The 20,151-nt window shown below is 41.1% G+C and overlaps 1 protein-coding gene across 7 annotated transcripts in view; it reads right to left on the reverse strand.

The window, feature by feature from the left end:
• The window catches only part of LOC143266738 (cation channel sperm-associated auxiliary subunit beta-like), a 167,839-nt gene that overhangs the window by 20,721 nt on the left and 126,967 nt on the right, over positions 1 to 20,151 (reverse strand). For all 7 annotated transcript variants that reach the window (XM_076551262.1, XM_076551264.1, XM_076551265.1 and 4 more), the window contains 5 exons: positions 18,729 to 19,064; positions 11,342 to 11,481; positions 9,814 to 10,011; positions 8,450 to 8,560; positions 2,771 to 2,881 (listed from right to left, as the gene is read on the reverse strand). In XM_076551262.1, coding sequence (XP_076407377.1) covers positions 2,771 to 2,881; positions 8,450 to 8,560; positions 9,814 to 10,011; positions 11,342 to 11,481; positions 18,729 to 19,064 — 896 coding nt within the window. The remainder of the gene's footprint in view (positions 1 to 2,770; positions 2,882 to 8,449; positions 8,561 to 9,813; positions 10,012 to 11,341; positions 11,482 to 18,728; positions 19,065 to 20,151) is intronic.

Below are 20,151 nucleotides of genomic sequence, written 5' to 3' on the forward strand. Positions count from 1 at the left end.
TGCAGGCAAATGGATGGAACTAGAAAATGTCATCCTGAGTGAGGTAATCCAGACTCACTCATAAGTGTTTACTCACTCATAAGTGGATACTAGATGAAAAGCAAAGGATAACTTGACAACAACCCACAACTCCAGAGGAGCTAACAAGAAAGACCCAAAGAGGGATACATGGACCACCCTGGGAAGGGGACATAGATAAGATCTCCCTGAGTAAGTTGGGGATGAGGGGTGGGCAATGGACGGTAGGGGATAGGGTATGAGAACATAAGGGAATGGAATGGTTGAGCAGGAACAGGGATGGAATGGGAAAGCAGTGAAGGAGATACCATGATTGAGGGAGATATCATGGGGATAGACAAACCTGGTGCTAGGGAAACCCCAAGGATGACCCCAACTTGGACTACTAGAAATAGTGGAGTGGGTACATGAACTGAACTGGCTTACCCCAGAGATCAGACTGGTGAATACCCTAACTGTGATCACAGAGCCTTTCTCCAATGACTGATGGAAGCAGATGTAGATATCCACAACCAAACACCAGGCAGAGTCCAGAAGTCCAGTCAAAGAGAGAGAAGAGGGATTCTATGAGCAAGTACATCAGGATCATGATGGGGAAACCTGCAAAGATGACCAAACCAAACTCGTGGGAACTAATGAAGGTTGGATCAATGGCTGTGGGGCCTGCATGAGACTGGATTAGGCCCTCTGTATGGTGAGACAGTTGTGTACCTTCATCTGCTTGGGTGGCCCCCTGGCGGTACGATCACAATCCATCTCTGGTGCATGAGTGGGCTTCTTGGAGCCTACTAACTATGATGGAACAACTTGTACCGCTTTGAGGCAGAGGGAGGACTTGCCTCTACTGGATGTGCCTCCCCATGGGAGGCCCTTGCTTTCTTGTGGTGAACATTGGGGAGTAGGTTGGGAGTCAGAAGCTGGGGTGGCAGAAAGGAAGAGGAGGTCTTTGATTGGTGTGTAAAATGAATGAAAAAATTTTCTTAATTAAAAGAAAAAAACAATGACCCTAGGAAATTTTCAGACAAATAGATGAAAGTAGAAAAAAATCATTCTGAGTGAGATAACTCAGACCCAGAGAGACAAACATGGTATGTTCTCACTCATAAGTAGATATATATATATATATAAAGCAAATGATAACCAGCCTATAATCCACAGCCCCAGAGAGGCTAGATAACAAGGAGTGTCCAAAGAGGGATGCATGGATTTCTCTGGGAAGGGGAAATAAAAGACCTACTTAGGGTAAACCAAGGGTGAGTGTTGGGAGTTGGTGATGGGAACTTGCGGGGGCAGGTTGCTTAGGCTGGGTAAGGGAGGCAGGTTGGGAGCAGGATGGAGGGGGAGAGTAATGAAAGATTCATCTTGATGGGGGAGCATTTCAGGGTTAGGGAGGAACTTGAAGCCAGGGAATCTCCCAGTAGACTTCAAGGATGACCCCAGCTAAGACCCTAACAATAATAGAGAGGGTTCCTGAACTGACAATCTACTGTAATCAGATTGGTGACTATCCTAATTGTCATCAGAGAGCATTCATCCAGTACCTGAATGAAGCAGATGCAGGGATCCACAGCCAAGCACTGGGCTGAGCTCCAGGAGTCTTGCTGAAGAAAGGGAGGAGGGATTGTATGATCCAAGGGTTCAAGGTCATGACAGCTGACCTGAGCTCTTGAAAGCTCATAGATTCTGGACCAACAGTTAGGGAGCCTGCATGGGACTGACCTAGGCCCTCTGCATGTATGTGACAGTTGTGTAGCTTGGTTTGCTTGTGGGTCTCCTAGCGGTGAGATCAGGACCTTTCCTTGGTCCTTGAGCTGGCTTTTGGGAACCTATTCCCCATGCTGGATTACCTTGTTCAACCTTGATGCAGGGGGAAGAGCTTAGTCCTGCCTCAGCTTGATATGCCATGCTTTGTTAACTCCCATGGGAGGCCTGCCTATTTCTGAATGGAGACTGAGGAGGACTGGATGGGGAAGGGGATAGATGGGAGGAAGAGAGAGAACAGGAGGAGAGGAGGGAGGGAAAATTATAGTCATATATAAAATAAATGAAAAATGTTAATTAAATAAAAAGAACAGTATGGTTTTCAGTCTGCCTTCTCTGTAACTCAAATACAATGAGTTAAATAAATTATAGGGGAGACTTGAAGAAATGTATAGTAGGTAGAAAATGCTCAATTATTCTTTCTGGATTTAGGAGGTTGTAGCAGGATGATTAAGAATTCAAGGCCAGCCTGGGTTACATATCAAAACTCTATCTCAAAACCACAAAAGAACAGGGCTAGAGAGATGGCTCACTGGGTGAAACACTCACTGTTTAATCAGGAGGACCTGAGTTTGGAATCCCAGTACCCACTTATAGTCTGTAATTCCAGTGATGCTGTGGTGGGATGAAGCACAGACGGGATCACTGAGAAGCTTGAGGGACAGCTTGTCTTCCATGTGCAGTGACAAGTGACAGCAAAATGGAAGGTAAGTACTGACACCCAAGGCTGTCTTCTGAATACCACACATGTACTACAGCATATGTGCAAATATGCACACCACATCACACATCCACACACAGATAACAAAGGAAATACTAATCTAAGTTAGTGTGTAAAGTGACAACCACCATGATATCTGACTGCTAACTTTATGCCCAACCCTATATGTTGTCTAAAATCAGAGTCTTATTTGTAGTCATATGTGTACTTTCCATAAAACATGAACATTTACATAAAACTCCATCATTAGGTAATTACAAATTGTTTTACCTTTTCTTTGCAGTCTGAGAAAGCAACAGCATGTGAAAACTTTTGATGTTCTGTGCAGTTGCACATTTCCCTACTGGGAACATTATTACACTGCTTGAGTTGGCCTGTTACCTGTAGACAGAGGAACATAGGTTGACTTGTTTTCATACTTTGGAGTTTTTCCAAATTAAGTGTTTAGGAAATATTTATTATCTGAAGAATAAAATTGCAAGAAGAAAAGAAAATTCATTAATGATAAAATAAGAGGCACTGAGAGTGTAGATCTGCATACAGTGCTTGTCCAGGAGGTGAGATTATGAAAATCATAATGCAACAATATTTCTGAAATGTAATTTAACAATTCCATTAGGTTACACATGGACATTCTGTTCAGAAACACTGCACAAAAACACAACTTCCTCTTGGTAACTTTTTATTTCATAGCGAGTTTCTCTGACTAGAGTGAAAGCCCATAAAGATACCATATATCATGCATATATCATGTCCACAGTCAGGACAAATCTTTGTCACCCGCCAGTCCCACAGCCGCCCAACCAAGTAAACACAGAGACTTATTTTGCTTACACACTGTATGGCCATGGCAGGCTTCTTACTAACTGTTCTTATAGCTTAAATTAATCCATTTCCACAAATCTATACCCTGCCACGTGGCTTGTGGCTTACTGGTACTTTACATCTTCCTTGTCCTGGTGGCGGCTCCAGGCAGTGACTCCTTCTGCCTTCCTGTTCTTTTATTTATCCTCTCTGTTAGTGCCGCCTATACTTCCTGCTTAGCCACAGGCCAATCAGTGTTTTATTTATTGACCAATCAGAGCAACTTGACATACAGACCATCCCCAGCATAGCCAAGTGCAGACCATCTCAGACACCTGCACTCAGGCCCATGGTCCTAATCATCCTCTATGTGGACCTGCTGGGTAAAGCCACGAGGAACCCGAGTACAGGCTCCCATAGGACATACAGAACATCCCACAGCATGCATGTGCAGGGCTGTAACTTAGAGGATGCTGATCAGTGCCTGATAACACCAGAAGTGCTGACATGTACAGCTGTCACAGCCCCCAAATCCTGCATTATAAACCCTCTTCAGGGGTAGCTGAGGCAACACATGTCAGCAAACTCAGCACTTTGATCAGGAGTTCTAAGTCAGCGTGGACTGTACAGCAAGTTTGATCCAGCCTGGACTATACAGCAAGACCTTCCTCAATTATACAAAACAAAATAAAAAGTCAAATCTCCCTCTTAATTACTTGGTATGAATTAAATATATTTCCTACTTAGCACAGGGAAACCATGGAGGAGGGGGACCCTAGGAATGCAAGGATATACAAGCAAAAATGTCTTATGTCCATAGATGGAATGGTATAGTAACAAAACAGATTTATCTTTGGGAGAAAATGGAGTTGGAGAACTCAGTGTCCTAGTGGCTCACTGCTTGGAGCAGAATTTCTTGCCCTTAAATCCAAGATTCAGCAAGGAGTTGTTTACCTCTGAATATTTTGTGTATATAAAAACATGCATACAATGTGTATTATTAGTTTGTTCAACTCTTGTTTTTTTTGAAACAGTGTCTGTTTATGTAACTAAAAGAGGCCTCAGATTTACCTTATCACCCATGCTAGCCTCAAACTCCCTATGTTCCTGACTTTGGCTCCTGAACTGCTGAGATTACATATGTGTGTGCCATCATGATAAACCCATTCAACAATTTCCGAACACTCCTTTGTCTGATGCGTGTTGGGATACTGGGGATATAGTAGGAACAGTTCAAAAAAAAACAAAACCCTGACTAGCATGTCCAAGGCTTTGCCTTGACCTTCAGTATCAGGAAAATAAAGTACACCAAAAAGAAATCAGTCTTGTTCCACATCTAGTGGAACAAGGATGACTGGACTGCTACTCACATCACCAGTGAGGGAGGCCACCTGGAAAACAGGACCCCAAGAAAGACACGGAGATCACCCAATGACCTAGAAATGGATGAGATCTACATGAACAGCCTGAACATGAGTGGGAGCAATGAAGGGCGAGGGTCGAGGGAAAGAGAGCAGGAGATCCCAGCTGGATCAAGAAAAGAGAGGGAGAACAAGGAATAGGAGGCCATGGTAAATAAAGACCACATGAGAAAAGGAAGAGACAAAGTGCTAAAGAGGCCCACAGAAATACACAAAGATACCCCCACAAAAGACTGCTGGCAATGGTCGAGAGACAGCCAGGACTGACCTACTCTGGTGATGGGATGGCCAAACACCCTAATAGTTGTGCCAGAAACCCCATCCAAGGACTGAGGAAACTGGATGCAGACATCCACAGCTAGGCGCTGGAAGTCTAATTAGTGAGAAAGAGGAGGGTTTATATGAGTGAGAATTGTTGAAACCAAGGTTGGATAAAGCACAGGGACAAATAGCCAAATGAATGGAAACACATGAACTATGAACCAAAGGCTGAGGGGCCCCCAACTAGATCAGGCCCTCTGAATAGGTGAGAGAGTTGATTGGTTTGATCTGTTTGGGAGGCATCTAGGCAGTGGTACCAGATCCTGGGCTCATTGCATGAGTTGGATGTGAAACCTGGGACTTATGCAGGGACGCTTGGCTCAATCTGGAAGGAGGGGACTGGACCTGCCTGGACTGAGTCTATCAGGTCGATCTCAGTCCTCGGGGGAGACCTTGATCTGGAGGAGGTGGGAATGGGGGTTGGGCTGGTGGGAAGGGGAGGGGGGCAGGAAGGGAGAGAACAAGGAAATCTGTGGCTGTTATGTAGAACTGAATAGTATTTTTTTTTTTAAAAAGAAAAATAAATAAATAAATAAAATTATAAAAAAAAAAAAAGAAACCAGTCTTGTTTGATTAGCTTACTTTCTTGTGGGGTCAGAAGGCACAAAAATAAAGCAAATAAGTAAAATGTATAGACAAATAATACATGATATGGAGAAAATGCGAGGAAATGGGGAACCAGGGATGGTAGAGGTGGGGTTATCATTCTATGTGGATTGGTCAGGGAAGGCCTCACTATAGCAGAGCATTAAAGTGGAAACCTGTCAAAGGTGACAGTGAGGTGTGACATCTGACAGAAGCAAGAAGGTTTTCCTGCAGCTGCAAAGGCCTGAGGTGAAACATATCAGAGAAACAGAAAAAGAGGCCAACATGGCTAGGATAGAGTGAGCTCAGGCACTCATGTCAAAGCATGGTGCAAGGACAGAGAATATTAAGGGAACAGGGGAAGGGGAAGTCCCTCACCCCAGAACCTAATCTGTATTTGTCTTTGGCTTAGTGTCAAGAACTTCGATACATCTGAAAGAAATCAAATCTCTATATGGATTTTGTACAGAGACAATAATCCTTCTTTTGAGTGATCTTTTCCACCAGAACAAAGTGTGATTCTATTTAGTCTTATCAATTAAAATCCAGGAGTCAAATATTGGGGTAATAACCAAAAGATCAGAGAAGGAAAGGAGTAGCTGCTAGTGGCTTCTTTCCTCTACAAATCCTTAGACCGATTAGGGGTGAGATCCTGTCTCCACCCACCTAATATTCCTGTCTCCACCTCCCGATTGTGCTGGGATTAAAGGCAGGCCTCCCAAGTGTTGGGATTAAAGGCAAGAGCCTCTACTGCCTGGCCTCTATGGTTAACTAGTGGCTTGCTCTACCCTCTGATCACCAGGCAAGCTTTATTTCTCAGAACACAAACAAAATTACACAACACCAGAATATTGAAACAAATGGGCCATGTGTGCTTAGGGCCAGAACTAATATGCTCTTTGAGTGGAACTATAGTAGCACACCATCCTCACCTTGAAACTTGAACAAGGAACCTCACAAAACGTCTTAATATTTCATTTACAAAAGGAAATTCTCTCACTTGACCACGCTGGACTGGTCAAGACCTTAGCTTGACACCTCACAGAGATTCATCTTCCTTTGCCTCTAGCATGCTGGGATGTTGGTCCCAACACATCAGGCCAAAAAGAAATACATAATGGAGATAAACCAACAAGTACATATGCTTTTTAAAAGCTTACTTTTAAAACTTGGCCTAATTTTAAATTTTACTGAGTCTTTGACATGGCTGTAAGTCACATCTTTTAGCAATGTAATATTGCAGGCCACAGAATCATGCATATGACACCTCAGGTCCCTCTCTGAGCAACAGTGCTTAACAATACCTAAGGCTAAGGTGTGCAGCATGTCTTGATTTCACTGAGCTCCAAACTGAGCTCTTCTCTCTTCTCGGTTCTGATTCATCCTGGAATGCTCTTCTGTGGCATAGTCAAGATTTCAGCTTCACTTAGTGGAGGTCCCTGAGGGGAAACTCCTCAGGCTTTGTCTCCCTGACTCTCATTGACAAGGGTCAGTGTGATGCCAAAGTCAAGTTTTCCCTTTGAAAGTAATGGGAAGACATTGACTTGTTTTCAGCAAGAGAAATGCTAATTTGTGTAGTGCTTGTGTATGTCCGTTTGCATATTAGGCACCATAGGTGTTCTCCAGATAATACACCTTTTCTCTGACCCCTAATGCTTCCCTGTGTTCTATCATGCTCACTTCACCCCCTGGTAGGTGTCAGCCAACTCCAGGGGGCCAGCCTACTTTCTACTAATAACACAGCAGGAGTTTAAATGTGCCTATGTCAGGACAAAGGGTGGCCTTTCCTTTTGGACACCATTCCTTTTACAAGGATGAAAGACCTGAGATGGTCCTAATTCCTCCTTTCATTTAAAAACAGAAGGGTATTCCTCTACCTATGTCCTTTGAAATCTACATGGGAGCCGAGAAGTCAAGGAGAGCATCCATATGAGCTTCTTGGCTGCTGTCTTAGTCAGTGTTCTATTGCTGTGAGGAGACACCATGACCACGACAACTCTTATAAAGAAAAACATTTCATTGAGGTGGCTGGTTTACAGTTCAGAGGTTCAGTCCATCATCACCATGAAGGGGAACATGGCAGCGTGCAGGCAGATGTGGTGCTGGAGCTGAGAGTGCTATATCTTACAGGGGACAGGAAGTCAACTGAGTATCACACTGAGTGAAGCTTGAGAAAAATACTTCAAATCCCACCCCCATAATGACACATTTCCAACAGAAGGTGTGGCCCACATTAAAGGTGTGCCCTTCAGCCTTAAGGTCTGGATTAAAGGTGTGTATCATCCAGCCTCCTCCAAGAAGACCACACTTCCTCCAACAAGGCCACATCTCCCTATGAGCTTATGGGGCACAGTTACATTCAAAAACTACCACAGCTGGAAAGTAGTGTGAGAGCAGTTGAAAGGGCCAAAGCTGGAGTAGCTGAAAAAGGGACAGCAGTAGTCCTGGAGTAATAAAAATGGATGCACTTTCTCATTAAATTCCCATAACTGTGCCATTGTACACTCTAAATAAAGGGTATCTCTTTTAAAATTGAAAGTAAACAAGTAAACACATATACATATTACATATATATGTTAATACGTATGTATCAGGCATGTATCTGTGTGTGTGTGTGAGGTGCATATGTCATGAAGTGGGTAGAGTTTAGAGCAAACTAGCAGGAATCATTTTTTTCCTTCTACTGCTTCCTGGGGGTCAGACTGAGGTTCAGGCTTGATGTCAAGTGCCTTTACCAGCTAACCCATGAAGTCAGCACAGTGATTTCTTAAATATAAAACAAACACTGCATTAGTTCATTTAGAGACAAATTATTTACCTTTGACTTGTGAAATAGACTTCTTGGTCTGGGTTTGCTAGGGTCTGCATGATAAATATTATCTGTGAGAGGAATAGAAATTCCCATATTGGATGGAGGTCTGTAGTTTATCTGCAAGTGTTTAAGCAAAGAAAGAGGGCCACGTGTTATTATTCATCAAGGCACAAATATTTTGTTTTTCTAGACAACTGTTTCATGCAAATATTTCACATTCAGCTCCACACATTACAGTAAACTTCTCCTCTTCATTATCTGTACCCCTAAGTTTCTATAGTTTCAAAAACCTTACCCTGTGATGATGTAATCCTGACCTGTAATGAGGTGAAAATGACTTTCACTACTTAAAACAGCTGTCATAAAGTTGATGCAGGTGTATCCAAGCATTTTACAGAAGAGGCTCCATAATGCACTTAGAACACACCTTCAAATTTTATTATTTTTTTTTTCTGTCACAAAACTAAAAGTAGTATATCAGCTAATTTTTAGTTTTAAAATGGTCATAGGAATCCCCAAATAAAACAAAACACAACAAAAATGGCTGATCAGATATTTCAGCTCTTAGTGTCTGCTACTCAAGTGTGATGGCCTGAGTTTGGATCCTAGTACCCAGGTGAAAATTAATTGTGGCGGTATGAACTGGTAACCCCAATGCTAAGGACAGAGACAGGCCTATCCTGGGAGCTTGTTGGCCAGTTTAGGGAAAATGGGAAATCTCTAGGCTCAGTGGGAGACCTTGCCTCAGAAATAAGGCAGAGAAACAATTGAGGAAGACATTCTGATGTTAACTGCTGGCCTCCACACCACATGGGCAAACATACCTGCACACACACTTGCACATGTGCACATTGGCCACTCTCATACACACAAAAACAAAATTATTTGTTGGACTCACAAGTCTAACAAAACAAAAGAAAAAATTACTATATTGAAATAATATTGTCTACAGCAGAACTGAAAGTTCAAGTTCAACATTTTGTAACTTTATCTGAGGAAAAAACAACAACAACAACAAAACCAAACAAACTTAAACCCAAAGAGAAATAGGACCAATCAGATGCATTAGTTTGAGACACGTTATTGTAAGTCAAAACAGCTGCATGTATCACAAAAGCCCAAGATTATACCATCATTGTATGATGATACTAATAGTGATGAGAGGAGTTAGTAAGAAACACCGTTAGTTCAGAAGGTTTTCTCAGTTTACAAATGGATCCTCACCATCATGTTCTCAAAATGACCCAGTTTGAAAATGATGGCAGTGCTAGAGCACCTCAGAGCAGAAATGCTAACACAGACTGTCCATGGGAGTACACAGGAGAAACACATCACTTGTTCTCTTAAAGGTGCTACAGTAAAATTCTTACCGGCAGAGTTTTGATCATATTGAAACCCTGACTGTCCTTGTGAACTCCACTAATCCAGTCTTCACGTGGTATTTGTCTGCCAGGAATGTGTTGTAGAGTCTTGAGGTAGCTGCAACTGCTCTTCATGATGGGCAACACTGTAGTTATAGAGCATGAAGTTGAGGCTTCCCATATAATCATTGATAGTGAAGTAGAACCCTGGAAAGATCAAGGAATGAAGGTTAGAATCCCTGGAACACCCCCAACATTGTTTGTAATGATCCAGAGAATGATCTATGGTAGTTGTGTTTTTGGTTTTGAATGAATGAGTTTATTAAGCATAGAGCAAGTCAACAAGTAGCAGATGCAAAACAACATTAAAAGAGCTATTTAAAACCCTTGACACAGACTGACTGAGGTAGTCTCATGCTTTGTGGTTAGTTTTTTCTACATTTACTTGTGTGTGTGTGTGTGTGTGTGTGTGTGTGTGTGTGTGTGTGTGTTGTACAGATCAGAGGGCAACTTGCACGAGTTGATTATTTTCTCCTGCCTCTACTTTCTAAGTGGTGGGACTATAAGTAAGTATTAATGTACCTGGTATATGTAACCCCAGGATTCATGCATGCCAGACAAGCACTTTACCAACTGAGCCACATTCCCAGCACCAAGGGTTTTTTGTCTTGATGATTGTTAATATTGTTTCTCTGTTTTCTCATATCCAGGGTGGGTATTGCCACCTCTGTTAACCTAATTAACAAAATTTTTCTTAGGTATGCTCATAGGCCAACGTGATCTAAACAAGATTATTGAGACACCTTTCCCAGGTGATTGTAGATTATGCCAAGTTGGTAGTTAAAGCTGACCATTAGACCCTAGCAGGACGTAGGCGGAGGGAAATAAACTGACATATGCATAGCATTATCAAACTAAATCAGATATAGGAATATAACAAAATATATTAAAGCCATGTACTATGTTATCAATAACCATATACAATAAAATGGCTAAAAATAATTTGGAGTGTGGTTTGAGGTTCAAAACATTTAAGGTAAAATATGGAAACAGGAAGGGGCATGGGACAGAAATAAGAAATCAAAAGAAGAAAAAGAAAAAGAAAATGAACTGGAAGGGCACAAAAGAGCAAGAGAGAAATTCTGATTATCAATAAAGAGAACACAAAAGATAAAATTATAAAAAAGACTTAAAAATGTAAAAATATAAAAGCTTTTTAATTTTTATTCTTTTAAGATTCTCTTACTACATAGTGCTGACTGGTCTGTAACTCACTATATACACCAGGCTGGCTTCAATCTCTCAGATATCTCTGCCTGCTCCTGCCCCCCAGAGTGCTGATATTAAAGGTGTACAACACTCCTGAGCAGAACTCATGTGTCTAGCCATTATCAAAACATCCACCCTGCCTTATAAAATATCATACATGTTAAGTGTACTTTATACCCTTGATGGAAGGATTAAGCTTGTCTTTCATAGCTACTAAGTCTATATTTTCTATTTTAATAGATTGCTTTGTAATTTAAAAAACTCTTACTTTATGGAAAAATTTGCTAGCTACATGAGTATTCAAATTGTAACTATCAGTGACATCATAATAGCCTTCCGTCTTAACTTCCAGTAAGGCTGGGTTTCCAACAATCACAATGACTGGTGGGACTTGAAGTAGTTTCATACCTATGGAAACAGTGCCAACAGCTAACATTACATAATGAAAATCGTAGAAACAACTCAATAATGATTGGCAATTTAATAGTTCTTAGAAAAGTTTACCTTCACAGATATTTCCCTCAGAACATGGATTTCCCTTCCACTCCTCACTTCTCATCCAGGTTCTCAAATGGATAGCAAGGTCACTTGGATACTACTGGTTATGTTTGGTACCAGGCAGGTATTTGTACATTACATACAACTATGGAGCTGAGGAAGCTGATGCCCTTTAAATGACTATTGATATCCCTGCAAAGTTTTTGTGTGTGCTGGGAACTGAACTCAGTTCTATAAAGAGCCATGTGAGCCGTCTCTCTAGTGCTCCTTCAGAGACTTGTAGGTGATACTTACTGGTTTGGGAAAATCTCCTCCAGAGAAACCTAGGAATCAGAAAACATCCCAGTCTCTCTGACTCACTCTTTTTAGGCAACCTAGGGTAAACTTTGCCCACTGTAATACTACATTTTCTGCCCTGTAGAATTCCTAGATGCCACCCCCTCTTTTGAACAACTCATGACCTTGAGCTTGAACTGAGAATACTCAAGGATGTTTCCATCTAACAACATACCTATGTAAGTATGGATACGTTTTCTCAGTAAAGGAAAAGAAAAGTACAGCTTTTTGCCTTTTTTCCCTGGGAGAAATTGCTTTGGAAATTATTCCCAGTGTGTTCTTTCTTGCTGGAAGAAGAAAGCCTTTCCTTCACTCTGTTATCTCCTGGCATCGTTTACTGGATTTGTACCCATACAGAGGCAAAGCCAAGGCAGTTAGTGACAGCCAGGGGATAGAAGACAAAGAAACTCTGGGCCCCTTACCTCTTAATAGATAGGTGGCACCTATAGAAATTAAGATAGTATGAATTTTGGATGTCATACATTAGTGTCTTCACATTTGTCTTTATGTGGATAAGACCTCTGCTATGTGAGCTCTAACAGTTGTGCATGCCACTTTGTAGGGCTTCAAAGCTTTGCTAAAACTTGCAGACATCTGAAGAGTGACTCAAATGGGATAAAAAGTTTGACATCTCTGACTTGATGTCGGATAAAAACGGGCACCTAGAAACTGCTTTTGTTAAAAAGCATCAACTTTCACTAGGGTTCACCAGGAAACCAAAAAGACAAAAGCTTGGCATTCCCATCTTCATTTTAGATCTGTCCTTTACTTTGGGCCAGACTGTTGCAGCTTTTTAATCACACTATGTAAAGATGTGTCACTGTTTTACCTTGCCTGCTTAAGGCACCTATTGTTTTAATAAAGAGCTGAATCATATAATAAAGTGCTGGCCAATAGTTAGACAGGTGAGTATAGGCACACAGAGAAAGGAACTCTGGGAAAGACTCTGAGGTGCATGGAATTGGCCATCCAGACACTGAGGAATTTGGATGCAGGTACAGAGGAGAGGTAATGAGCCATAGGAAAGAATGTAGATTAATATAAATCAGTTAATAAGTTATAAGAGCTAGTTGGGAACTAGCCTAATTAAGGCCAAGCTTTCATAATTAATAAAAAGCTTCTGAGTCATTATTTGGAGTCTGGCAGTTCAAAGAAAGTCTGACATCACCAGACTCCTGTTTAACTATATATGTACATATTAACTATTCAAAGAGTGTACATATACAAATAAGGAATATTATAAGAAATAAAATATGTTTCATTTTCAATACACAGATGTCTTATGGCTTCAGAGAAACATCAGATGCTGGGTCTCCCATCCCAAAGGCTGACATCTGCTTGTCTGCCTTTTGGTGAACTTCTTTCAAGGTTTATCTCCAGTGGGAAAATACAGGGTTAGGGTAAAGGCACTTGCCCTTTACAATACAGATGACCTGAGTTCCATTCTAGGGAACCATAGTGTAGATGGAGAGACCTTACTCCTGAAAGTTGTTCCCTGATGTTCACACATGCACTGTAGTCCATGTATGGAATGATATACCCTCACAAACACAAACAAAATGCAGCTTAATAAAATAAAAAAAAATCCAGACAGCATACTCTGTGACTAAGTGCATGCATCAAAAGAGGTCAGGGGTGGGGCCATGACTAAAGCAGATTCTGGGCCAGTTACATCACAGGACAACTTCACAATAGCTGATTTATAAGACTGAACATCTGCAAAACAGGATTAGGGAAAGAATTTGGAATGGTGAGAGATGGGGGGCATGAGGGATGATGAAGCTGAGGTGTCAGATGGGAAAGTCTTTACCTTCTGCAATATCCAACCAATGGGAAAGAGGGGGAGTGGACTTGCACTCAGTGATGGAATGGATGTTTCACACTCAGTGTGGCACCTGCCACTTTGGGTTGGCAACTGACTTTGCCAGAATTTCACTGCATCTCCAGGGCCTCTTATTATGAGGCAGGAGGCCTGAAGCCCCCACAGCATCTAATCTGTCTCAGGTCCTTTCAAAGATGAAGTAAGAGTAACTGAAGCATTTTTCCCTGAGCCTTTCCATGTGCTGTTCAGAACTCCATTCCCAATCATTGTCCTAAACCTGACGTTACTGGGAATAACAGGAGCTGTGCACACAACAGGAGCAATCATCTCACAGGAACTGGTTTGTCTCTTCTGGCTTTGGCAGCAGTATGAACTCTGAAGGAACATGTAGGCCCAGAACTGAGGATGAGCAACCAGACCACACCTTGACTGAAATTGTTAGATTATTTCTACTGCTCCAACTCATCCTCTATAAAAACCTGAAACATGTCAGTTCTCAAAGACAGACCTAGGCCTCTTTATCTAATTTCTTCTCAATGTGCCACACTGACTGCACATCTCTCTTCTGATTTCTCCAGTACTCATCTCTTCAGTCATATTTAGACTTCTAGCCCTTCCTTAGCAAACTAGTATAAGGGCAAAATCCATTATGATGTTCTAGAGAAGACACAGACTCTTCCTTACCAAGCCTGTCCAGCCTGCAGCCTCACTGACTCTGCCCATAAAAACATCCTTTGGCCCTGTCTTAGCTCTTCCTTGTTGCTATGATAGAAACTCTGACAAGAGCAGCATACAAAAAGAAGAGTTTATTTCAGCCCACGGCTCAAGGTACAGTCCATGCTGGTAGAGAAGTCAAGTTGAAGCAGCTGGGCATTTCATCCACAGCCAAGAAGCAGAGAACAGTACGGCTTGCTGCTCCACTTCCCACAGTCCAGGTGAATGGGCCCACCAAAATTAAGATGGGTCTTCCCACATCAATTAAGGTAATCAAGATAATCCCTCACATGCATGCTCAGGCCTTTTTCCCCAGGTGAATCTTATTTGTCAAGTTGACAACAGAAACCATCACAAGCTCTGAGCCTGAGATGACAGCTTTAAGGAACTAGCTCTTCCTTCTTCAGGGTACATAATAAACCTGATTCTTACCTGCCAACACTTGTCTCCTGAACACTGGAGATTCTTTCACAATGACAATACATGCATATACATTGGAAACTTAGTTAAATCATAATGGTTACCAGCAGGTGCAACTCTGTCCTGCATATGGATATAATTTCCATGTTATTAACTCTAACCAGCAAAGAGGTCTGGCAACCTCAAGCAACAATTACTTCTTGTTGATGATCGATCTCCCTCAAAACTGCCCCTGTTTTGAGTTCTCTCACTGCTCTTATCTATAATCTATGTCATTTCAATGTACAGAACTTATGCTTTCCTTTCTCCAATTGCTATCTAGCCCTGCTGCTGGTAGTTGTCCCAGGACTTGGTCCTTTGCTGGCTAGTATCTGTAATGATTCAGCAAATCCTATTACTACAGAGAAACTTTAGCCCTGACAGTTGTGGTTTTGAATACTTTAAATTCTTAAAAGTTCTTATATTGTTATTTTTTACTAATTCATTATTATTGTGTGTATATGATGTGTGTGTATGTGTGTGTGTGTGTCTGTGTGTGTGTGTGTGTCTGTGTGTGTCTGTGTGTGTGGGAGTGTGTCTTGCATAATAATGTGGATATGTGTGTGAGATGGTGCTCTTTGGAAAGTTGGAGGACCACCTGTGGGACTTGGTTCTTAGTTCTTTCTCTTTACTATGTTGAATTGTGGTTCTGAGGTAACAGTCTTGGTGGAAAGTGCCCTAATTTCGACTCGTGTTGCAGCCGTAGAGACTAGAAGGAGGACTTTGGATCTGGCTTGGCGCTTGCCCTCACTCGCCATGGAGAAGACTGAGCTTATCCAGAAGGCCAAGCTGGCCGAGCAGGCCAAGTGCTATGACAACATGGCCACTTGCATTAAAGCCGTGAGTGAGCAGGGCACTTAGCTGTCCAAAGATGAGCACAACCTGCTGTAGGCTGCTGTGGATGACTGATTGATAAATAAAGCTCTGATTGTCCAGTAGCCAGGCAGGAAGTATAGGCTGGACAAGGAGAGAGGAGAATTCTGGGAAGTGGAAGGCTGAGGCAGAGAGATGCTGCCAGCTGCCTCCAGGAGTAACAAGATGTAACATACCGGTAAACCATAAGACATATGGCAAGCTATAGATTTATAGAAATGGGTTAATTTAAGATGTAAGAGCTGGTCAATAGTTAGCCTGAGCTAAGGACCAAACAATTTTAATTAATACGAGCTTCTGAGTGATTATTTTATAAATGGGCTGCAGAACTGCCCCCCCCCCAGCAGGACTGGAGAAATCTCCAGCTAGTGAGTGGCCTACAAGAAAGTGGTCTGGGGCCGCAGAACTGCCTGAAGGGTCATCTTGAGCATCGAGAAGAAGACCGAAACTTTCGAGAAGAAGTTGCAGCTGATCAAGGACTATCGGGAGAAAGTGGAGTTGGAGCTGAGGTCCAACTGCACCACAGTCCTGGAATTGTTGGATAAGTAGTTAATAGCCAATGCAACTAATCCAGAGAGTAAGGTCTTCTATCTGAAGAGGAAGGGAGATTATTTCCAGTATCTTGCTGAAGTAGCATGTTGCGATGATCGAAAACAAATGATAGATAATTCCCAAGGAGCCTACCAAGAGGCATTTGATATAAGCAAGAAAGAGAAGCAACGTACACATCCAATCCTCATGGGGCTGGCTCTTAACTTTTCTGTTTTTTTTTTTTTTTTTTTTTTTTTTTTTTTTTTTTTTTTTTTTTTTTTGGCTTTTTGAGACAGGGTTTTTCTGTGTAGCTTTGTGCCCATGCTGGCCTTGAACTCACAGAGATCTGCCTGGCTCTGCCTCCCAAGTGCTGTGATTAAAGGCATGTGCCACCACCGCCCGGCTAACTTTTCTGTGTTTTACTGTGAGATCCTTAATAATCCAGAGCTTGCCTGCACATTGGCTAAAATGGCTTTTGATGAGGCTATTGCAGAGCTTCTTACACTAAATGAAGACTCCTACAGAGACAGCCCTCTCATCATGCAGTTGCTAAGAGACAACATAACATTATGGACATAGGACAGGAAAAGAATGTGATGCAGCGGATGGGGCTGAAAACTAAAGGCATGCCAGGTGTTGTCCTCTGTCCCCTCAAGAAAACCTTTTTACATTTCCATTCCTTATTCCACTTGGATTTCCTCTAGCAAGGAAGCCCGTTCATGTGTATGGGATCAACTGTTTATAGTCTTTTCACACTTCAGCTTTGGGAAAACTCTATCCCTTGATTTGTGTTGTCTTGGCATTCCTGGTGTGCAGTTACTGCTATAGAAAAGTATCAATAGTTTTATTTCATACACACACAAGTAAGTTCCAGACACTTGTGCAGAGGACTGACAGTGCATTTGGTATTTATGGCATCTGAACCAGTTCTGCAAGTGGCCATGTTTGTTTTACTGTGAAGATATGGAAATGTAGTGCATTGTAATCAAAAGTACTCTGTGTGTTCCAGGCCAGCCTGGTCTACAGAGCGAGATTCAGGACAGGCACCAAACCTACACAGAAAAACCCTGTCTTTAACGCCCCCCACCGCCCCCCGCAAAAAAAAGAAAGAAAGTAATTGTAATAATAACTTCCTGATTTCTACATTCCCTCTCTGACCCTTCTTTAGAGAATTCCTTTCAGAAGCAACCTTTCAGTACTCTTCCTGCATACTCCTTTTTAGTAGGAATCCAGAAGTGTTAGATAAATGGGAAAAGCTCTTAATGCATTCAGTCTTGAGGTCACAGATGGAAATGTCTCCTGTGTCACATATCCTTGGGGTCATGTCTGTGACAACAGAGTTTCCTTCATGCATTCTTCATTTGCTGCTGTTTGAGTTGACAACTTCCTTCCCAATAAAAATTCACTTACACCTCCTGCCTTTGTAGCTCTGGTATTCCCTTTACCTTGTAATAGAAGTAGCATGTTGCTGCCAGAACATAAGCATTGCTTTGGGCAAATTAAAATGCATGTCCTTTCTTAATACACTAAAAAGGAGAAATAAGAACACAAGTCCAAGTCTAAAGTTGAGTACTTTTCCATGCAGATTCACACACATGTGAGAGGGTGTCCAGTGTGTCCAGTGACTGTTCTTCAGAGAGCTGTGTGTTTGCTAATCATTGACTGTAGTCCCAGAAAAGCCTTGTGAAATGTTATGCCCTAAGTAACAGCAGAGTAACATAAAATAAAACTACATTTTATAAAACCAAAAAAAGAGAAAGTGCCCTAATTTGCTGAGACATCCTACCAGCCTAGCTTTACATGTTTTTACAATAAATATGCCGAAATATAAGACATAATATAGCATTTTATGTAAAATCCATTTTGCTTGAATTCAATACCTGAAATAGGGGCTAGAGAGATGGTTAAGGGCACTTGATGTTCTTGTAGAGGATCTTGGTTTGATTCCCAGCACTCACAGGTTATCTTACACATGTGTCACTGAGTTCCAGGGTATTTGATACCCTCTATTAGCCTCCATGCACAGACTTATGGGGAAGATATTGCAGGCAATACACTCATAGACCCAAAATAAAAATAAATCTATTTAAAAATACCTAAGAGAAATTTTGCCATAACAAAGAAATTAAAAGGGTTTCATTTAGAAGGACAACAACAACAAAAAAACTATGCTACAATTTACCTTCATTTTCTGGTTTATAAAATTATTATTATCTAGACTTTTAGGGTGACTGCAAACATTAAAAATGTCTAGAAAACATTTAATACAGAGCCTAGAATGTAGTCATCAACCATAATTAGAATTAACTCTGTTAGTAGTAGAATCCTAGCATCACAGAGCCAAACTGAATATCAAAGAGTTATGTTTTATACTTAAGAAAAGAAATAACTCCTTTTTCCTTTTCTATAAATGAGAACTTACCTCTTGTATTAGGGATCAACTTAAGTCCATAATTTGCTTTGTTTCCCACATCAAGATACTTCACAACATTGAGGGATACAATATCATGATCATCTTGTTGAACCCAATAATTACATGGTTTTAAACTTATGGTCCAATTCCGTCCTTTTGTTGAGCCAAAGCTGTATAAGAACCAAGAATTTTCTGGGAAGTTCAAAGGTGATTTTATTTTATGAGGCATAGTAGCCAGGGATAAAACATTCTTTAGATCTCTAACTTCTGTGATCAGGAAGCTACTGTAGCCCGGTCTCACCACAGTCTTTTCTACATCTGCATCTGAAAAATTTGCTAGGGAACCTTGAGATAAAACAGAAGATTTGGTATAAAAGAAAACAGTTAATGTTGACTCAGCAAATATGACCATAATTAGCAATGTTTCATCTGAATTTTAAAAATATGATAATGGCTTGAGAACACATTTTCCAAACTTCAACTACAATTAAAACACAACATTTCATAGAAAGTTCATTAAGAATATGTGGTACACAAAGCTATACTTTAATGTTTACCATTTTTCTATAAAATTCTCGGCAGAAACCTGGAGAGATGGGTCAGTAGTCAAGAGCTTTTGCTATTCTTCATAGGACCCAGGTCTGGTTCCCAAAACCCACATGGTGGTTACAACCATTTGTCACTCCAGTCCTAGGGACTCAACTTCCAAAGGTAATGTGTGGATAGCACACATATGTAGATGTAATTCTGAATGGTCTTCTTAAATAAGAAACACAGAGTCAAATGCAGAGTTAAAAGCCCAAGAGGTCAGAGCAGCAGCCAAGAGCTAAGACCAAGACTGCCTTCTTACCCCTCGCTGTCCCGGTCATCCTTCCCCTCAAAAAGAGACCTACTTCCTGTGTGTCTGTCTTTATATTGATTTTCTGTTCTGCCTTCTCATTGGTTCTAAACCTAACCGCATGACTTCTTATTCACTGCCTGTCTATAAGACCTCCAGGTCTCTATGGTTGGTACTTGGATTAAAGGCATGTGTCATCAAGCTGGCCATGTCCTTGAACACACAGACTTTGCCTGCCATGTGATTGAATTAAGGGCATGTGCTATCATCACCCAGCTCCTGCTATGGCTTGCTATTAGCTCTGATGCCCAGGTAAATTTATTTATTAACATGCAAATAAAATCACATTTCAGCACAAATAAAATATCATCATATTTTCTCCTTCTATTCTAATAAAAAGAAAAAAAGAAAAAAGTTATAACTAATATAAAAAAACTATGTGCAATAAGTATAATAACTATATTTAATATATACAAGCAATAAATACCTAAACAATGTCTAGTACATTTGCATGTGACAAAGTCAGAGAAAATATTCCATTATCTATCCTATTTTGGTAAGTCCAAAATATACCTAATTCACTTTCTATTCTAA

This window comes from Peromyscus maniculatus, chromosome 14 (genome assembly GCF_049852395.1).
Source record: "Peromyscus maniculatus bairdii isolate BWxNUB_F1_BW_parent chromosome 14, HU_Pman_BW_mat_3.1, whole genome shotgun sequence".
Lineage (NCBI taxonomy): Eukaryota > Metazoa > Chordata > Mammalia > Rodentia > Cricetidae > Peromyscus > Peromyscus maniculatus.